This window comes from Macrobrachium rosenbergii, chromosome 14 (assembly GCF_040412425.1).
Source record: "Macrobrachium rosenbergii isolate ZJJX-2024 chromosome 14, ASM4041242v1, whole genome shotgun sequence".
NCBI classification, from domain to species: domain Eukaryota; kingdom Metazoa; phylum Arthropoda; class Malacostraca; order Decapoda; family Palaemonidae; genus Macrobrachium; species Macrobrachium rosenbergii.
In genome coordinates, this window is record NC_089754.1 from 21590172 (window position 1) to 21611757 (window position 21586).

The 21586-nt window shown below is 41.2% G+C and overlaps 2 protein-coding genes across 2 annotated transcripts in view; one reads left to right on the plus strand and one right to left on the minus strand.

Annotated features, from left to right (window-relative positions):
• The window catches only part of LOC136845768 (uncharacterized), a 489838-nt gene that overhangs the window by 466410 nt on the left and 1842 nt on the right, over window positions 1-21586 (minus strand). The window lies entirely within an intron of this gene.
• LOC136845763 (uncharacterized) lies at window positions 5053-11680 on the plus strand. Its single transcript, XM_067116010.1, has 2 exons — window positions 5053-11270; window positions 11520-11680. The coding sequence occupies exon 1, from the start codon at window positions 8265-8267 to the stop codon at window positions 9096-9098; it is 834 nt and encodes a 277-aa protein (XP_066972111.1). The 5' UTR covers window positions 5053-8264; the 3' UTR covers window positions 9099-11270; window positions 11520-11680.

Below are 21586 nucleotides of genomic sequence, written 5' to 3' on the forward strand. Positions count from 1 at the left end.
GGAGCAACAACTCATAGACACTCCAAAGACAGAGAAACACCATTCCCAGTCTACATGGGACTCTCAGTCTATGCCAAAACCAGGAAGAGAAACCTGGTTGAAATGCTACATCAGTATGGCCTCAGTATCTCTTATGACAGAGTACTGGAGGTCTCTGCACAGTTAGGAGATGCCACAGTTAGCAAATATGTGGAGGAGGGTGTGGTCTGTCCCCAGTACTGCGAAAAGGGTTGTTCACCACTGCAGTGATGGACAACATCGACCACAACCCATCTGCAACTACTGCCACTACCTCCTTCCATGGAACTAGCATCTCCATATTTCAGCACCCCACCAAGGAGAACACTGGACAGGAAAGACAGCAACTAAAGTTTGCACCTGAGAAAGTGAGGTCAGTGCCTGAATTGCCGGACACATTCACAAACATCTCACCAGCTTCCTTTCAAACAAAGAACCCTGTGCCACCAAACACTGCAATACCAAAGCCACCCACAGATATCTTGGGGCCACAGCTTGCACTGGAGTATCAGTGGCTAGACAAGGTCATAGTCACCCAGGAAATAGATGATGCAGTGAATCTCACGTGGTCAGCTCATCACGCTTCAATGAAGAGAAGCCCAGAATTTGAAGTACCCATAACTTCATTGCTTCCTCTCCTGCGTGATCAGGCTCATTCTGTTGCTACGATCAAACACGTGATGCAGAAAGTGCAGGATGTCACTGATTTTCTGAACCCTGGCCAGATACCCATAATCACAGCTGATCAGCCAATCTATGCCGTAGCAAAGCAGGTGCAGTGGCAGTGGCCTGATCAGTATGGCGAAGACAAGTATCTGGTAATGTTTGGTGGTCTGCACATTGAGATGGCAGCAATGACATCTCTTGGTACTCTTCTTCATGGCAGTGGTTGGACAGGAGCTCTGGTGGAGGCAGGAGTTGCTTCATCTGGAACTGCAGAATCCTTCCTGTCAGCTGCAAGTGTAACCAGGACACGGCAGATGCACCAGGTTACAGCCTCTAGTTTGTACAAACTCCTGAGGACAGCATACACTGACTACTGTGCTGAAAGCAAACAACAATGAGCAGGCATTAGAGTTTGAGGAGTGGTGTGACCTTCGAAGACAGCAGAGTCCACAGTTCCACTTCTGGCACATGGTGTTGTCTATGGAACTTGTGATATTCCTACTGATCAGGTCCTTCCGTGAGGCCAATTTTGTCCTCTACTGCCAGGCATTGCATGAGCTGATACCCTACTTCTTTTCCAACAATAATACAAACTATGCTCGTTGGCTGCCTATTCACCTCAGGGACATGCTTACCCTAGAGAGTTCACACCCAGAGTTGCACAAGGAGTTCAAGGCTGGCAACTTTGTTGTGCACAAGACCAGTCGCCAGTTCTCAGCAATGGCTCTTGACCAAGCTCATGAGCAGACCAATGCCTTTATAAAGGCTGATGGCGGAGCCATTGGGCTGACTGAAGATCCGTCAGCACTCAGAAGATGGATGGTGGCTGGCCCAGAGATCATCCGCTTGGTGTCTGCATACGAAACAGAGGTTCAAAGTAAGGAGTCTAATGAGCAGACAACACACCATGAACAAACACCTCATGCGCAGAAGACATTCTTGGAGAGAGTCAGCAAGCTGTCATTGGCTTTGCAACACTTGGGAAGTCCTTTTCAGGAAGAGAGCCAGGATCTGTATTCCATTGACAACAAAGACATTGCCCACCCCAGCTCAGCAGAACTTCTACAGACACACCTTGACAGAGGGCACTAAATTTCAGAAGTTTTCAGACTCTTTGGCAAACAATGCAGTCTCCTTCTATGAGCTGATAAAGAAGAACAGAACTGACTTCTTCAGGCAAGAAGCTGCTCCTGTAGAACAGTCAAAGCAGAAACTTCTGAAGGAGGATTGCCAGCTTTTCTCAAAGCTATTTATATCCTGTCAGAGCCGTGAATGTGATCTGCAGGAATTCTTCCAGCACGAGAATCAAACATTCCCAGCTTCCCTTAGTGAGGGTGGTAGGCTGTACACATGTCAGAAGTCTCAGCTGACCTCGGTCCTGGAGAGTCATGTTACACTAGAAGACAAAGAACCAAAGACTGATGTCCTCATTGTAGATGGATCAGCTTTGGTCCATGCCTTGCCACCAAAGAAAGGAAAGACCTTTGAGGGCTATGCACTTTGCGACTTCTTGCCTGTGATACAATCCTATAGCAGCAAGTACACATCATCACATCTTGTATTTGATGTATACAATACATCCAGCCTCAAAGCTGAGACCAGGCTCCAACGTGGTCAGGAGGAAGGCGCAAGGTGACAGACAAGAACACAATTCCATCCAACTGGCGCAATTTCCTAAGACACGATGCCAACAAGACAGAGTTGTTCCAGTTCCTGGCAGACAAAGTTGCCCAGATGTCTGCCACAAATGTTGTCATTGCCACGAAAGGGTCTGCTGTCCTCAGCACTCATGAGGCTAGTCTTCAGGGACTGGAAAAGTGCTCTCATGAGGAAGCTGACACCCGCATCTTTCTCCGTGCCAAATATGCCACAGAACATGGAGCCAAGACCATCACGGTTAAAGCAAATGACACAGATGTTCTTGTCGTTGCAGTCAGTGCTTTCTCCACTCTCCACAATCTAGGGCTAGAGAAGCTATGGGTGGCATTTGGCCAAGGCCAGAGCCTGCGCTGGATTGCTGTGCATGACCTGTGCAACTCTCTGGGCCAGGAGAAGGTGAATGGCATGCTCTTCTTCCATGCGTTCACAGGCTGTGATACAGTGTCAGCCTTCGGAGCGTTTTGGGCAAGAAGACCGCCTGGCAGACATGGAACATCTTTCCAGAGGCCTCCACTGTGTTCTCCAAACTGAGTCACTACCCTCTCAGAGTGGAAGAGAGTGACCTGAAGGTCCTGGAGAGGTTTGTCATACTTATGTATGAAAGATCCAGCACTGCTGGCACTGTGGATGAGGCTAGACTTGATATGTTTGCCAGAAAACAAAGGGCATATGAGGCCATTCCACCAACCAGGGGAGCTCTCCTCCAACACACCAAGCGTGCTGCGTACCAGGCTGGTTGTGTGTGGGGGCAGGCCACCCAGTGTCAGCCACAGCCAGAGAACCCTGCTGAGTGGGGATGGCAAAAGTCTGGTGAAGCATGGCAAGTCCTCTGGACAACCAACTCGCCCTTAGCCAAGAGTTGCCAACAGCTTACCAAATGTGGATGCAAAGCAGGCTGTCGGGAAAGGTGCAAGTGCTACAAGCTGGGTCTTCCCTGCACAGCTCTGTGCACTTGCAAATGTGAAGTCTAGATAAATATTGCCCTCTCTTCAGTAGATAATCTAGCTTGAGCATCCAACGTGTCATGCTATGCCTACCTTCTTATCCTCAAGAATTTTTCAAAGGTGTAGGTTGAGAGACCTATACATAGATTGGTTGCATTTAGTCCGTATTTCTCTTCTTTTCTTTTTATGGTTACAGTCTTAGACACAATGTTGTATGTGACCATACCATTACTATTTCAGTTGAAAATAGCATATTAGTTAAACTGTCTGATCACATGAATATACCATTAAATAAAAACAGTTGGTCTCTATGTCTGCTAGCGCTGTGGATAGAAAAAAACTTTTATGGCAACCATTTTGTACGCCATCTTGGTTACAATTCATTTAGTAAGGGTTTTCAATAAAATGTGTGGTATGGAACATTTTTATAACCTAAAAGTCGAGGTTTAAAAAAAAAAAAACTGGCATATTCCATCCAATAGATGCTCCCAAACCAGTGAATCTCAACATAGATGGCGGCCATTTTGAAAAATAGCCGCCATCTTGGATTTTCAGGTGGCCAGCGCCCTTTTCTAAGAGAGCGTAGTCTTAGGAATGTTTGTGCCAAATTTCATGCTTGTTTCACTATCTGAACGATTTTTACAGCAATCTGCTGCACTAATAATCTTAGCCTAGGGCAGTAACTGGCTGGCGCCCTTTCTTTTGGTACAGAAGCGGTGACCCGGTCAGGCTATCGGGCCCCCCCTACACCCGTCCAGAAATAACAAAAGGCCACAGCGCCAGAAGCTCGCTCTCACATACAGTCCAGTCGCTAATGTAAGAGGTCACGAGTTCAGACGTCCCCCCCGCCCCTTTCTTTCCCTCATCGCCACGTGGAAGTAGCTGCCCTTTGCTTTGTACTCCATCCACGTGGCCAGTATCCATTGCAAGTGGGGAAGTGCAAATCCCAGAGTGAGCAGAAACTCAACTGCAGCCCTTCATCATCACAAGGGCGCCTTCTTTCCTGCACCCGACCTACGACCCGAGAGTAGTTCCTTGGTGAGGGAAGCCTTTGTCCACACACCCACATGAACCCTGGCAGAAGACGTGGAGAAGGACTTGGACGACGCTGGATGCAGACATCAGCCTTACGCTCCTACTATGTGGTAAAGTACCCAGAAAGAGTTGCTTAGTCACATTATGTTCGCCCTTGTGCACGTATTAAACTTCTGGGCCTGTAACTTGGTATTCTCTTAGCTTCTTGGTTCAATCCCGGCCCATGTGCTCACTGCCTTCTTGCTCTAAGTCAGTAGTCAAGCCTCGAGGATGTCCTTGGCGCCCTCAGCACACTCTTGAGTAAAGCATTCCCCAAATTCCAGCCTTAGATTGTAACCTGGGTCCTCATATCGTTTCAGAAGGACGATCGTAGCAGAATTCTCCTTGGTCTGTGTTCCGGGCATTCCCAAGCTTTTCCTCCCCCACCCTCCCTTCGGGAGGACTTCTACAGCAGCAATTTAATGTGCATTAATTCATTTTTCCCTTTGATCTTGTCTGTCATGTAAATATACCTATTTTTGTACCCACGTGTTTCACGCACATCCCTTTGAGAAAGAGCCCTCAGCTGCTGTATAACTCCTTTTATTTTTTTGTTTTATATGTTCCTGGTTATCTTTCAAGGCCATTGTAGAGTAAAGTACTGAATGTGGAGACTTAAGAATTACCTGCACCAGGAAACACATAAAAATGGCGACCTGGCCAGCGATTCTCGTAATGATTGCATCCCCTCCCTTTGTTGCTTACGTTGCAATTTGTAAAATCAGCAATTAGCTCAGCTAAGCTGGATACAAGACAGATTACGAACCTTTGGAAAGCCAGCGCAACAGACCAAGGAAATTCTGCGCAAGTAAACTGTGTTTATTTAGCGTAGGACACTTTAGCAAATGTGACTAAACCTAGGAATTTTTTTTATAGTAGGGCGCATGTCAAAGGAAAACGAGAGAGAGGATCGCCGAAATTTAGCTTCTGAAAGCTTTGCACGTGGCTTGCATGCCATTCAATAGGTTATTTAGGTGCTAACCCATTAAAGGAATAGTGCACGTATTCCTCCTGTGAAAACCTGTGATTTCGAAATCGAATCCTTAAGTAGGCGCGAGAAATCGACTGCAAACACGTGTTCGAAAGTCAGACTAGCATTGCTGACTCATTTTAATCTCTCTCTCTCTCTCGTTTAGAAATAGGGTGAAATCGTATATTATGCTAGGCTAACACGAAGGACTGATAGAGGTCAACGACCGTTGTTTCGTTCCCTCTGCTCGGGGAAGTACCGGGTTTGTTTACAAACATTAACTTCATTCATTCATTCATCGCAGACGGCTGGCCTAGCGGCCTATCAGATAAAGAGACCGGGAGGCAAACAGCCTTGACCGACATTTGTAGCCCAGTTAGGAAATGTGTGAAAATTTGTTTGTGTGATTTTACTTTGCTCTCCCTCGGCTCGCTCCACAAAATTGTTTGCATTTTTGGGGGGTCTGACATTATATGTTCTGCATTGTTCTGTTTTTTTGTTTTGTTTTGTGCTTTTACTATGGCTGTGTGTGTTGCCTATCTGTTACGAATTTGGGATTACCACCCACCTAATTGCCATTGAGAATAAAACTTCTCCCATAAGTAAGTAAAACTAGCGCTCTCGCAAATCAGACCTCGTCTGTGCGGGAATTCTAGGGAGCCTATATATTCCATTATAGACACCAAATAAGCCCGCTTCGTCGGTAATTTGGTGAGACCAATTCATTTCCAATTCAGTCCCCAATAAGCCCGCCTCGTCAGTAATTTGGTGAGACCAATTCATTTTCAATTCAGTCCCCAATAAGCACGCTTCGTCGGTAATTTGGTGAGACCGATTCACTTTCAATCCAGTCCCCAATAAGCCCGCTTTGTCGGTAATTTGGTGAGACCAATTCATTTTCAATCCATTCCCCAATCAGCCCGCTTCGTCGGTAATTTGGTGGGACCAATTCATTTCCAATTCAGTCCACAATAAGCCCACTTCGTCGGTAATTTGGTGAGACCAATTCATTTCCAATTCAGTCCCCAATAAGCCCACTCGTCAGTAATTTGGTGAGACCAATTCATTTTCAATTCAGTCCCCAAAAAGCCCGCCTCGTCAGTAATTTGGTGGGACCAATTCATTTCCAATTCAGTCGCCAATAAGCCCTCTTCGTCGGTAATTTGGTGAGACCAATTCATTTCCAATTCAGTCCCCAATAAGCCCGCCTCGTCGGCAATTTGGTGAGACCAATCATTTGTTAATCATAGTCCCCAAATCAAAACCGTTTTGTCGGTACCTTGGGAGACCGAAGAATTCCAATTCCTCAGAGTTTTGAAAGCCGTTCATACTGTAAAGTCACCGACAGTCTCTCTGTTAGAAATTTGCTTGCATTTATTATACCCGGACAACTCCTTCCTACGCCCTGGGAAAATTTCTGTGTTACTTGCGTCCTCTCCCACCTGCAAAATGTCGACAAGATCTCAGCAGAGCGAGGATTTCAAGTTCTTCATGTCCTCCGGGAAGGAACTTAGGCTTTCCGGGCGAGACCTAAGGGACTGGGTACAGGAGAGGATGGACGCAATACAAGCAGAGAGACAGGCTCAAGAGAGACGAGAAGAAGCAGAGAGACGGGCTCAAGAGAAACGAGAAGAAGCAGAGAGACAGGCTCAAGAGAAACGAGCAGAAGCAGAGAGACAGGAACGAGAAGCAGAGAGACAGGCTCAAGAGAAACGAGCAGAAGCAGAGAGACAGGAACGAGAAGCAGAGAGACCGGCTCAAGAGAAATGAGAAGAAGCAGAGAGACAGGCTCAAGAGAAACGAGCAGAAGCAGAGGGAGAAGAAAGGGACAAGTAACGTGTCCATGAACTCGCGATGCTGCAACGGCGTGGCCCTTCGCCTCCACCTGCCACCCAGGGGATGAGCGCCTTCACCAGGCTCTCGCCTGCATGCCAAAATGGACGGAGGCTGAGCCCGAGGTGTGGCTCGACAGCGCCGAGACAGTCTTAAAGGCCTGCCCCCTGAGTGCAGCTGAACTCTCCCTAGTGATAGGCAAGTTCCTTGGAGGGAAGGCCCTTATTGCCTACAAAGCTCTCCCACCGGAGGAGCAAGAAAATTGGGATGTCGTCCGCCAGACTATCGCCAAGGCATAAATAAACCCTGAACGCTGGAGGAGGCGCTGGCGAGAGCAAGTTAAGGAAGCAAATCAGACCTGGGCAGACTGGGCCTACCAGTCCGAGCACGCCCATGCCAAATGGTTAGAGTCCGTGGGGGTTATGACCCTCAACGAGGCAATGGAACAGATGAAAATAGAGCACTTCCTACTCTACGCCCCTCCGGCCCTCGCCACGCACGTCGCCGAGAAGGAGCCTACGACGTTGGTGGAATGCTGTCGCATTGCCAACTCCTGGGATACTCATCACCCCCAGGAGAGCTCCCTGCAGCGCAAAATTAATCCACCCGCCTGCCTTTCGGGTGCCCCTCCGCCGAAGAATGGGCAATCACAGAAACCCATTGTGTGCGGGTTCTGTAAAAAGATCAGGCATTCCAAAGAACAATGCCGAAGTAAACCACCAGAGCCTCTTTCTCCCGGACAACCCACTAATGAGTTGCCTGCGCCCTCTGCAGGGGCAGTGCGAAGAGATTTCAGCCAAACCTTTTGCACATCGTGCAAGGTTTATGGCCACTCTCCCTCATGGGCAAAATGCCCTAGAAATAATAAGTCCGGTAATCCTGCCGTCACCCTGGCAGTTACAAATCCCGAGTCCTTAGGCCCTCCAGCCAAGGGTCCCATATATGTGGCACCTCCTCGAGGTAGATACTCAGCACACCAGGTCAAGGCATTTGACGACTCAGGCGCACAAATTTCCCTCATAAGGAAAGACAAAGTTCCCTAGGGAGCTATCATAAACCGACGCAAACTCGTCACAATTGAGGGCATCAACGAATTCAAAATGATCCTCCCTACGGTCAAACTGAGGGTCACCCGACCCCACAGAGCCAGGACCCTTCGTCTCGCCGTAGCGAAACACATTCCAGGAGGCTATGACGTCCTCCTGGGCCAGGACTTTACGTCCCCCTCCAAACCACGACAATTCTGGGGTTCAAATTCCCTAACTAATCCTCCAAATCCGAGTCCAGTGCCCTGCACAGCATCAGTGCCAATGCCGAGGCCTCAGCCAGATCTCCCTTCAGGAGAATCTCGGCTATCAACTCCTCTGCCAGTGCCACTTGGGCGCACTGAGCAGTGCCAATCTCCGTCCGTCCAGACAGATGAGACCACTACCACATCGCTACCAGCGCCAGTGCCAATGTCAGTGCCAGAGCACGCCCCTGATCCCCCTCCAAGGGATCCAACTCCAAACGTCCCCTCTTCGCCTGGCCTGGTGCCGCTGCCAGTGTCGGTAACAAGAGAGACGGGTTCTCCTGACCCCAGCGGAGGCTCAACCAAAGGCACGGATTCGCAACCCAGGCCTGAGCTGGTCACCACTGCATGCGAGTCAACCACGCCCCCTCTGTCCATCCCCTCTTTCTCGCCACCTGCCACAGATACCTTCGCGAGTCATAATTCTGCCCTGCCTCGCTGGGCCGATGAACTCTGCAAACTGCGCCGATTAATGTCTGAGCTGGCGAACAAAATTCCTGTGTCAGTTGTCGCAGCAGCTGACCCAGATGGCACCCCTTGCCACCCTTCGGCCTCGGGCCCTCCGATTCCCCGGCCAAGGACATCGGTCCAAGGAAGAGAGGCTTGCGGCGGAATTACCCCGGGTGTGGGTGATCACCGGTAGTCCACAACGAGCTCCCGAGCTCTTCTGGCACCTGTGCAAACTTGGCATAGGGTCACCTCTTCATCTTTCGAACGTCTTGGCACCTTTCATCCAGAAGAGAATGTCAAGGCCTTCCGCTATCTTCTTCCTTTCCTTTGGAATTTCTATCCCTCATCCTTCTCTGTCGATCTTTCCTTTACACTTTTACTTAATTACCACCACAAGAGGCAGTTAAAATATGGGATATCATCCCCTTTAAAAATGCATTCATCATTTTACTTTGAAGCAGTAAGAGAGACAGAGTGGGAAGTGGCACGCCCTTACGCCCGTACCTTGGCACAAGGCAGGCGTGTCAACACTTCCTGAAGGGGTCGCACCCTTTGGGTTTTCTTTCCCAGTCCTTGGGCTGAGAGTTAGTTCTGACCGTCGTCTATTGGCGACAACATTAAATTAATACATAAACAATAAATACCTCACTCTGTTATCCTTCGTTTTTCTGCGTATATCATTTACTCTTTCATTTAATTTTTTGTTCCTCTATTTGTTAACGAATCTCGAGTCACAAGACTCCTGCCCTTGTGAGTTTTAACGTTACCTTTTTATACCAGCTGTGTGTCCCGCCCTTCAGTAAGAGGTCACGTCCTTCGTTTGTCATTTTGTTTAGTTTTCTTTTATTTTATTTATTGAGTTATTTTTTTTGTGGAGAAATCTATCCCTGTCCAATCCCCTTTCATTTATGTATTTTCCCCATTCATGCTTCGAGCGAGTATCTATTTATAGCGTACACCCCAGTTGTAGGCCGTGGAAGTAAAAATTTAGTGTCGCTTAAGTTTAGCGAATTAAAACCCGCGAATAATCTCTTTGCGTCGCTCGCTCAGCAAGCTGTCACACTCCTGTCACCTAATTTAGAGCTCGCTGGAAATATTAGCTACTCATCGAGTTTGTAAACAATTATTGTCCACCGATTGGAAAGAGAAATTGAATTTTGTTATTACAATTTCTAGTAAAGAGGATATCATTTAAAACCAACGGTGTATTGTCATTTATACCGCCTCTTCAAGGCACAACTAATCGCATGCATGTATTTCCAGCATAGCAGTAAGCAGTTGGTTGATTTACATTTGTTTTCATTTTACATCCTGCCTTGTATATTTATTTTTTTTTTTTGTTATTTAGTGACTTTGAAGTATTCTTTGTTTATTTTTTCGATGTCTTATTACCCTCAGTAAAGTAAAGCGAGTAAAGCGTGTGTAGAATCAGCACTTATGAAGTATTTCCCCAATAAGTAATTTCCAAGTAAGGGTACTTTCTTATTGCATGTTCTAAATTGCACTCTGCACCTAGAGTAAACCTTCAGTTTGTCATTGATCAGTATTGCAGCAGAGTTTTGTAAACAAAGTAAAATAACAGTTGTAGCAAAGCAGAAGCTAGAGTAAAGTCGAACGTTTTCTTTGCTCATTTTTGCTGTTATCGACATTCGCACCCGATTAAAGGTGCGAATGTCATCTTGCAGGGGGAGCTGTAAAGATTAGCGCCAAAATAAGCTACAAAAGCGCCCTCCTTTCTGCTTTGCTTGGCCGATAGATAGGCCTCTGTCTATTTGAACCTGTGAGAAGTAGTGAAATCTGGTTCGGGTTAGTTTCAAGCAGTAAATTCAGGGTTCTAAGGCACGCTCAGGAGATAATCTTAGCCTAGGGCAGTAACTGGCTGGCGCCCTTTCTTTTGGTACAGAAGCGGTGACCCGGTCAGGCCATCGCCCCCCCCCCTACACCCGTCCAGAAGTAATAAAATGCCACGGCGCCAGAAGCTCGCTCTCACACACAGTCCAGTCGCTAATGCTCTCACACACAGTCCAGTCGCTAACGTAGGAGGTCACGAGTTCAGACGTCCCCCCCCCCACTTTCTTTCCCTCGTCGCCACGTGGAAGCAGCTGCCCTTTGTTTTGTACTCCATCCACGTGGCCAGTATCCATTGCAAGTGGGGAAGTGAAAATCCCAGAGCGAGCGGAAACTCAGCTGCAGCCCTTCATCATCACAAGGGCGCCTTCTTTCCCGCACCCGACCTACGACCCGAGAGTAGTTCCTTGGTGAAGGAGGCCTTTGTCTACACACCCACGTGAACCCTGGCAGAAGACGCGGAGAAGGACTTGGACGACGCTGGATGCAGACGTCAGCCTTACGCTCCTACTATGTGGTAAAGTACCCAGAAAGAGTTGCTTAGTCACGTTATGTTCGCCCTTGTGCACTTATTAAACTTCTGGGCCTGTAACTTTGTATTCCCCGAGCTTCTTGGTTCAATCCTGGCCCATGTGCTCACTGCCTTCTTGCCCTAAGTCACTAGTCAAGCCTCGAGGATGTCCTTGGCGCCCTCAGCACACTCTTGAGTAAAGCATTCCCCAAATTCCAGCCTTAGATTGTAACCTGGGTCCTCATATCGTTTCAGAAGGATGATCGTAGCAGAATTCTCCTTGGTCCGTGTTCCTGGCATTCCCAAGATTTTCCTCCCCCCCCCCTTCGGGAGGACTTCTGCAGCAGCAATTTAACGTGCATTAATTCATTTTTCCCTTTGATCTTGTCTGTCATGTAAATATACCTATTTTCGTACCCACTTGTTTCATGCACATCCCTTTGAGAAAGAGCCCTCAGCTCCTGTATAACTCCTTTTATTTTTTTGTTTTACATGTTCTTGGTTATCTTTCAAGGCCATTGAAGAGTAAAGTACTGAATGCGGAGACTTAAGAATTACCTGCACCAGGAAACATATTAAAAAAAAATATATATATATATATATATATATATATATATATATATATATATATATATATATATATATATATAAAATGAAGACAGGAGCAGACACTCAAACAACAGGCAAATTGGAGTAACAGAAAGGCGTTCTTTCTTCTTTATCCATTTATTGTTACGCCGACGTTTCGTATCTCCTGATACATCTTCCAGGCTGAAAAGCGATGAACTTAAACAGTACTTGTGTATAAACACTAAAAGGTGTACACATTATATACTTAACACCATGTTAAAGGACAATTAAAAAGAAAAAAAAAGGACAACCTTAAAAGCACTTAAAAGATATTTAAAAAATATGTTAAAAAGTATTTAAAATGGAACAGAACAGCAGGAGGAGGCCGGGGCCAATACGAAAAAAAAAAAAAAAAAAACCTACCCACAACGGTAGTGTAAAGCAGACTGACGCAGACAAGCAACGCAAGGAGGGGAGAGAGGAGGCGGGGCGGGACGGGGCGAGTATAAACAAAGAGGTTACAGCAGGTAGTTGAGCGATGAACAGCTGGGTGGAAGTTGATTGGTGATTAAGGGCAGGGACATTTAATTTAATCATAATGGATTCAAGTGTGGTTAATTCTTCCACATATCAGGTTCTCCCCACAATACTAAAATCCTTAGCATCTACATGTGTCTTACAAATTTTGCTGTGATTCCTTATATTGGACTGCTCGGGATTGGATAATCGACAGCCTGTTCTAAAACTAACTCCTTGATGAGAGGAGATTCGGACTCTTAGCAGCCTCTTGATACAACCGATGTAAGTGCCGAGATCACATCTAGGACAATTATATTTATAAATCACACCGGAAGTAAACAAGGGGCTAATCTTGTCCTTGACATGGAAAAGAGATGCAATGGTTCGTGGGTTTATTGGGATTAACTTGAGATTGAGATCGGGTAATTGTCCGTTGAATAGCCTGATACATTTTTTCCGAAATCTATTGTCATGTAAAAAAGGAAATCTTGCATACAAACATAATTTGGGGGCACTGTGGACTAAAGGTGGTGGGTTGAGTTTCAAATTATTAAGCAATTTATTGAGAGCTCTATGGAAAATCACTGATGGGTAGTAATTACTCTTAAAATAATCATTGAGGATAATCACGTCAGCATGAAATGCGGATCAACTTGAGGTCTGGTTAATGGCTCTATGAAGGAGAGTGGTCAAGGAATTCATTTTAAAATTGTAAAAACACGAGCTATAAAAATTCGTTCCAAGGCCAGTAAAAGTGTTCTTCCTATAAATACCTGTATGGAGCCAGTTTCATCCTTAGTTACCTTTACGTCCAGGAAGGGGAGAGAATTATGGACGTAAAGGTAACTAAGGATGAAACTGGCTTCCATACAGGTATTTATAGGAAGAACACTTTTAATGGCCTTGGAACGAACTTTATAGCTCATGTTTTTACAATTTTAAAAGGTATTCCTTGACCACTCTCCTTCATAGAGCCATTAACCTGACCTCAAGTTGGTCCGCATTTCATGCTGAGGTGATTATCCTCAATGATTATTTTAAGAGTAATTACTACCCATCAGTGATTTTCCATAGAGCTCTCAACAAATTGCTTAATTTGAAACTCAACCCACTTTTTTTTAGTCCATAGTGCCCCAAATTATGTTTGTATGCAAGATTAAAATTTTTACATGATAATAGATTTCGGAAAAATGTATCAGGCTATTCAACGGACAATTACCCGCTCTCAATCTCAAGTTAATCCCAATAAACCCACGAACCATTGCATCTCTTTTCCATGTCAAGGACAAGATTAGCCCCTTGTTTACTTCCGGTGTGATTTATAAATATAACTGTCCTAGATGTGATCTCGGCACTTACATCTGTACCAAGAGGCTGCTAAAAGTCCGAATCTCCTCTCATTAAGGAGTTACTTTTAGAACAGGCTGTCGATTATCCAATCCCGAGCAGTCCAATATAAGGAATCACAGCAAAATTTGTAAGACACATGTAGATGCTAAGGATTTTAGTATTGTGGGGAGAACCCGATACGTGGAAGAATTAACCACACTTGAATCCATTATGATTAAATTAAATGTCCCTGCCCTTAATCACCAATCAACTTCCACCCAGCTGTTCATCGCTTAACTACCTGCTGTAACCTCTTTGTTTATACACCCCCTCCTCTCTCCCCTCCTTGCATTGCTTGTCTGCGTCAGTTTGCTTTACACTACCGGTGTGGGTAGGTGTCTTTTTTTTTTTTTTTGTATTGGCCCCGGTATTCCTCCTGCTGTTCTGTTCCATTTTAAATACTTTTTAAAATATTTTTTAAATATCTTTTAAGTGCTTTTAAGGTTGTCCTTTTTTTTTCTTTTTAATTGTCCTTTAACATGGTGTTAAGTATATATGTGTATACCTTTTAGTGTTTATACACAAGTACTGTTTAAGTTCATCGCTTTTCAGCCTGGAAGATGTATCAAGAAATACGAAACGTCGGTGTAACAATAAATGGATAAAGAAGAAAGAACGCCTTTCTGTTACTCAATTTGCCTATATATATATATATATATATATATATATATATATATATATATATATATATATATATATATATATATATATATATATATATATATATAAAGATAAAATCCACGAAGGAAAGAGAATATATATATATATAGCAAGGCCTTCAACTTACAGTCTGCTAAGTAAAGGACTATAAGTCGAAAGGCCTTGCAGCACTCCACTGTATCTTTCCTTCGTGGATTTTGCCTGTATGTGTATATATGTATATAAATATATATATACATATAAATGTATTTTTGTATGTGCATATATATATATATATATATATATATATATATATATATATATATATATATTATATATATATATATATATATATATATTATATATATATATATTATATATAATTTATTTATTTACTTATTTGTTTAATCATACGCGTCTTCATGTTGATTTCTGAGAGACATTATTCCACGAAATGTCTTTTCACTTCAGGAATTTAATGTATCCCTAGATTCAAAGTAAATGTTGTTAGTTTGGTACCCTCAGGATCTTGAATATCGTAACTTTTGGAAGAGAGAATGTCACCCAGGTACCGGGGCCTGAAGATAGTATGAAGATTGATTTATTGTGTACCTTCACATTTCATTTGGGAGGTTATGATTGTAGATGTGATAACAGAAAAAAAGAACCATTACACTGAAGTTCTAATTTAACCTGACATAAGGACCATTTTAATTAGTCAATGCTATATTCTAATACAAAGTCATTTTATCATTATTAATTATAGTTCTGAAAGCAAGGTCTTAGAACGAAGTTACTATTTCTTGCAAGATAGGCTCTTTGTTCAAGTTAGGCAAATAGAATATTTACTTAAGATAATTGCCTCCGGTAACATTCATCTCTTGCGCAAATCTTGCTGGGTCGGATTATAATTGATATTAAATATGCAAGGAATTTTTTATGATATATTCACCAATATTTATTTGAACTGGCTTTCTCTGGCCAATTATTGCCGCAAAATTTCCTTGAAATGGGAAGTAAAAATATAAAAAAGACATGTATACATATGTCTTTAGTTGTAGGGTATGCGTAAGTACGCTTTTATGTATTTATATACTTATTCATTTATCCTCCTTTTGTCTTGTAACTTTTTTTTATATAACTGGGTCGGATTATAATTGATATTAAATATGCAAGGAAGGTTTTATATATTCACCAATGTTTATTTGAACTGGCTGCCTCTGGCCAATTACTGCTGCAAACTTTCCTTGAAATGCGTATAACACAATGAATAGAATCCTAGTTATAAAATAAGAAACGAACAAATAAATAAATTCATAAATAGCAGTGTACTTAAAAGTACTCTACAGCAAAAGAACTTTAACCCAACTCCTTGAGAGGCCTTAGTAATGAGGCTTTGATAATGTCCTGGCAATGGAAACAATGGTTTTAGAGTCAAAACGCCGTGCAAGGGCAATAAATAGGGCACCCGAAATAACCAAAATGCTACAGAATAACGTCGCAGATACTCCGATCAATTAAGCAAAACTTCAATTGAAAGGAGGGGATGTTGAGCGTTCCCAATTACCCAGGGTCAGCAATTGCAACTTTTCTGTTCGATTTTTTGGTTTCTGGTTTTAATCTGGTTCGCCTGTGCAGGCCTTTGGACCATTCGTGTTGTTTCTTGTTTTCCGTTTTCTGTCACTTTATTCCACATCACTTTTATTTCCCGTACCAATTTCAATTGTGTTCTACTTGACGTCCTCCCCCTGGCCATTCTCCTTATCCTTGAGGATAACTCATTTAATGTTTTTTCGCACTTTCGCCTGATCGCCATCTAAACCTCCTTCGGTAAAAGCAAATAATAACTTTAATCAAATAACATATTTTGCACCCAAAAATTTCAATGCGATTGATTTTGTCTGCCATAATGGTAAGAAAGTATTTGTTTTGCAAATATGTTTAGGGGTTCGAATGTCATTAAATTTGTTTGTCTCATTGCTAAGGTTGAACAATTATTTTCGAACTCATTAGGGATCTCGTATTTTCAGTATTTATATTAGTATTACGAGTGGCTTAAATCGTTCTCTCTGGTTTTGTTGGAATTTCAGCTACTTTTCATAAAAGAAACGAAGTAAGTTTTGTGTCCTTAATTTCATACTTCAAGCACTTTACAAAACTCACGTAATATCGCGACACTATTTACCTACTACTGTATATGTCGATTATAGATACGATGATACCGTGTGGTTAGTTTCTAAAAATAATCATACAGCAAAAAAAAAAAATCGTGTTAATACTACGCATGTTATAACAGTTATCCTCCTTTCGTCTTGACGAAATGTGAAGGAGTAAAACCACGGTTTTACAAGAACATAAAAACTGATGTAGCACATCAAAAATATGCAAAGGTCATTTTGTCGCAGAAACCTATATAAATTCTGGGTAACTTTGAAAATTTAATGGCGTTTGTTTTCTCTTATTCTACCTACGTTAGATAGGACGGAGCCAATTTTCCATTGTGGAGAGAGAGAGAGAGAGAGAGAGAGAGAGAGAGAGAGAGAGAGAGAGAAATAGTGTAAAATAAAAAGCGAGAGATAAAATGGATTATAATGGAAGACGCTGAAAGTCTGTTATAAAAAAAAAATTTTATGGACGGGAAACATTCTCTATATTTTTTGATGGTCGCATAAATGATTCATGATCGAACACGTACTGAAACAGATGAAAAGCGGTCTGGAATATTTTAATCAAAGAGAGAGAGAGAGAGAGAGAGAGAGAGAGAGAGAGAGAGAGAGAGAGAGAGAGGAGGACATCACGTTTATTAACGTTTTATACAATGGGATGAGGTTGCTAGTCCCATGCCTTTCTCAACCTTGGCTGCAACCAACAAACGTTGACTAACGCCCCCGACGAGTAATTCATGTCTTAGGTCAACTAAGTTACACAACTGATTTTCAGGAAACGGTCTACGTCGTTCTCAACCCCGTGCGATCGAACCTTGATGTATCACTGTTAAGGCGAGATCATTAATCACTGGGTAATGTGACCAGTGGATCGTCTTTTCACATACACGAAAAAATTAGAAGTGTCTCGATGAAATAAACACGTAATTAACGGTAATTTACTAATACTGAAAAACTTTAAAATTATATACTCACGTTGCCACACTTCTCCACTGTTACGTTTATTTTATACAGCCTCTTGTGAGGCCTACAATTAGTTGTGTAGGCTCGCTCACTTATAAACTAGGTTTTTGAGACACGGTTTCCAAGTGACAGGGTATTGTTGTTTAATACTTAGCTGCCTGGCAGTATCGCTTTTTTCCTCCAGTATGGTCACTTCCAATGTAATGTTTATCACTCACAATCGACGCAATATTCTTAGTTGTTATGTTCTTGACCTTGTCTTTGCAGCTTAATCAATTCCTCCAGCGTCTACCAGCTAGTGCATTCGTAGATCAAAGTAGTCTTTTCTGTGTATTTCCTTCCCAATTTTGCTTTCCTTCAAAATCATTGTCGCTTTTTCGATTCAGAACACAAACTTGAAAATTGGAATGCATAGCTTATGGCCATGTGTCATTCCCAGTTTTGCTCCTTTTGACCTAGTAATAAGAGCACGCACAGGAATAAATGGTTGCAATATTCCTGAGCCAAAGTTATCAAGTATGAGAATATCGGGGTTTTCGGGAAGTGGCCGAGAGATTTTGCTGTTCAGAAACTAAACAAATGGATGTACGTTTCACCAAGTTGTCACTTTGGCTGCCCACTTCGTGAAAGGATGATTTACACGCACACACACATACGATATACAGCATATATATACAGTATATATATATATATATATATATATATATATATATATATATTTATATATATATATATACTGTATATATATATGCATGTATGTATATATAAGGTTTATATTTATATATATATATATATATATATATATATATATATATATATATATATATATATATATACATAATATATGTATATATATGTGTGTGTGTGTGACGAAAAGGTGCCCATATATATATCAAGCAAAGGTTAACAAAAAACGTTATATTTTGGTTAATCCTGTTTCCTTTTCAAACAACGGGAGATTGTAGTACTTATGAGCAGTACTCAAGCAACAGAAAATTTCCAAATAGCAGTATGTTTAGGAACATAGGGTTCATAAGGATATGGATAAACCTCGAGGGCAAGGAGTATTCATCTCCTTTAAAATAGATATGGTCGATCTCATCTGGTTTCCATGACCCTTGAGTTAATCCCATGCTGTTTGTCTTCTTAATTAAAGTAGGTTCAAGTATCCAACCTTTCAAACTACACGTACTTCCATAAACAACTTACGATGCATCCCAATTTATACAGGCTTTTTCAGACCCTCCGTAAGGTACTACGTTTACGCCAATATATTTAGGTGATTCCTTGTTATCCCATACGTTGTTGACCGCTGATCTTTCTAATTACTTATAGTTTTACGAAACGAATCATCAGTCACTGATAACATACATTCAGATTTATTTATAGTAAATGTAAAATTTAATTTATTCAAATCTATTCATTACTAGCCAATGTTTATATTCTACATTTCTATTGAAATGGTTTTCTTGCTTGTGGAAACTTATGTAACTAATTGATCTTTCCTATCGGGTTCACTCTATGTTAATTTTCAAAAATTAAATAATTGCAGAGTCAAGTAATTCGACTCCAGATACAATTAAATTATGAATGTCTTCTATTTGTCCCAAATTAAACTGCAGTTACAATTATTAACAGCGATAACTTCATTCAATTTACGGCGTGGAAGTGGATGCATATTAACACATCTAGGCCAGGGCTGAATTTATCAATCTATCTACCTATTTTATCTGTTTATCCTATGCAGGATGTGACATCAGAGAAATATCTCTGACGCATCCATGAATTAAATTAAATTGAAAATGAAGCATTTTTGCAAGAAGCTTATAATACATCAGCACCTCCAAACCATAGTCAATAACATGTAGTGGCGTGCTCCTTGCTTAACATGTGACCTCGTGCGGTCAAACTGAAATACCCTGTCCAGCGCACATCACTATACTGTAGTGACGAAGCACTTAGGCAACACATTGCTCTTTTCCTCTCGTTTAATTATTATAAAAATACGTTATCCTATTTCAGATAAATGAATCATTACTGTACAATATATTTCCAAATATTATTGTTCTGAGTCCACTGCAGTCGAAGTTAAGAGTTCTGCATTCTAATCTGTATATATCTCGAACACTGAAAAGTCATTTAAAATCTGAAGAAAAATTTGTTCCCTTAATAAGTAGCCGTAAGTTATATTTAAACAAATTACTATATACTCTCTTAGACAAAAAAAGAGAGAACACCTTAAATGTTGATTATGAAATAATGAATTCTGCATAAATGAATCACCTATCTTAATCTATATATAATAACTGGAATATTGGAAAGTCCAATGCAACTTCATTATAAAAATCTAGTACCTTACTGGACGATCAGGTACCTATATGCATATCTGTAAATGACTATTTAAAAAAATTAAAGGCTGCTTTATATCGAACGATCAGTAATCTATATACATTTATATATGTATACATATACATACATATATATGTACATATATATACATATACATTTATATATATACATACATACAAACATATATGTAATAATATACATATATATGCACACAGCATAAACATTTCTATATATATATACGTGTCTGTTTTTACATATATATATATATATATATATATATATATATATATATATATATATATCATCCTAAACATTCCTTGTAGCTTTAAAAAAGTAAAAAGTATTATATGTACACATAAAAACTAATTCCATATATGATAAACAAAATAATTATATATACTGTATATATGCAGTGTGATATATATATATATATATATATATATATATATATATATATATATATATATATATATATATATATATATATATATATAAGTAATTATTAGGATACTGATTGTGTCACACGTCTCGTCATTTAAACAAGTTACTCTAATGCTCAAGGATACCTGCTGTATTTTGTCAGTCACTAAGAATTCTTTGCAGTAGGATAATGTCTATGACACCATTTTGTCAGTTTTAGACATGCGTTATATAGCGTCAGAGTTGCAAAACAAAATATAGTTTCGAACGTGGTTTCTTAACGAAATTCCGAAATGTCACAATTGGTGAGAGTATTTCACGACGACGTAAACCGTAAGTAAAAACTTCAGTTATTCGATTCAAGTAGTTGTTTCTTATATGTTTAGCAAACCTTGGTTTAATTTATACTTTCATAAAACGATGTGTCTCATAGATTGGCAATAGCAAGAAAATGAAGTTTGATAACCAAGGCTAGACCAATGACTTGAAACTATTCATCTAATAAGATCCTGTATCATTTAAATCTTATTCTAAGTGCAGCTTAATATATAAATTAAAAATCATTTCTCAGTGGTAAGAGTTATCGATTCTTCAGTTCAATGAAAAAGTAGCCTTTAAGAATGGTAACAGCAAAGGAAAGGACTTCGGCAAGCCAAAGCTAGACTTATACCTAATGACTACATTCTGTTTCAACTCACCTGTCCACCCGCTTCTTCAGTAACATATTTGAATGTTTAAAAGCACAATATAGAAAAAGAACTTCTCAATGATAAGAGTTATCGATTCTTCAAGCCAAAGAAAAAACAGCCTTTAAGAATGGTAACAAGGAAAAAGGACTTAAGCCACGCGAGCGCTTGACTTATGCCTAGTGAATATATTGAGTTTCAACTCATATGTCCACCCACGGGTGACGATGTGGCATTACGCATGAGTAGCTCAAACTATTTCTTCGCTAACATATTTGAATGTTTATACATACAAGGACCCTCACACCTTCTCATTAACAGGCCGACTTGTATCGATAATACACCTATACAACCACAGCAAAGACGAGTTTGAATCAGTCTGCTCTTATCAAACACTAACGAACGATGGAGTTTTCAATAATTGTGTTTTATCTCACAATCACAGTCGAGGCTATAAGTAGACTAAGCCCACAAACTGTTCAAATCAGATTTCCCTCTCGTTCGTACTTTATTCCATGTAGATTTCATTGCATGAACCTAAAAAACAACCTGATTATGATACCAAAGTTATATCTACGTCCGTAAACTGGAAAAATAACTTTTAATGATGTTAACCACTAGA

Bases quoted from the DNA above. Each gene is read 5' to 3' on its own strand.
- LOC136845763 (XM_067116010.1), top strand. From the start codon at position 8,265: ATGATCCTCCCTACGGTCAAACTGAGGGTCACCCGACCCCACAGAGCC.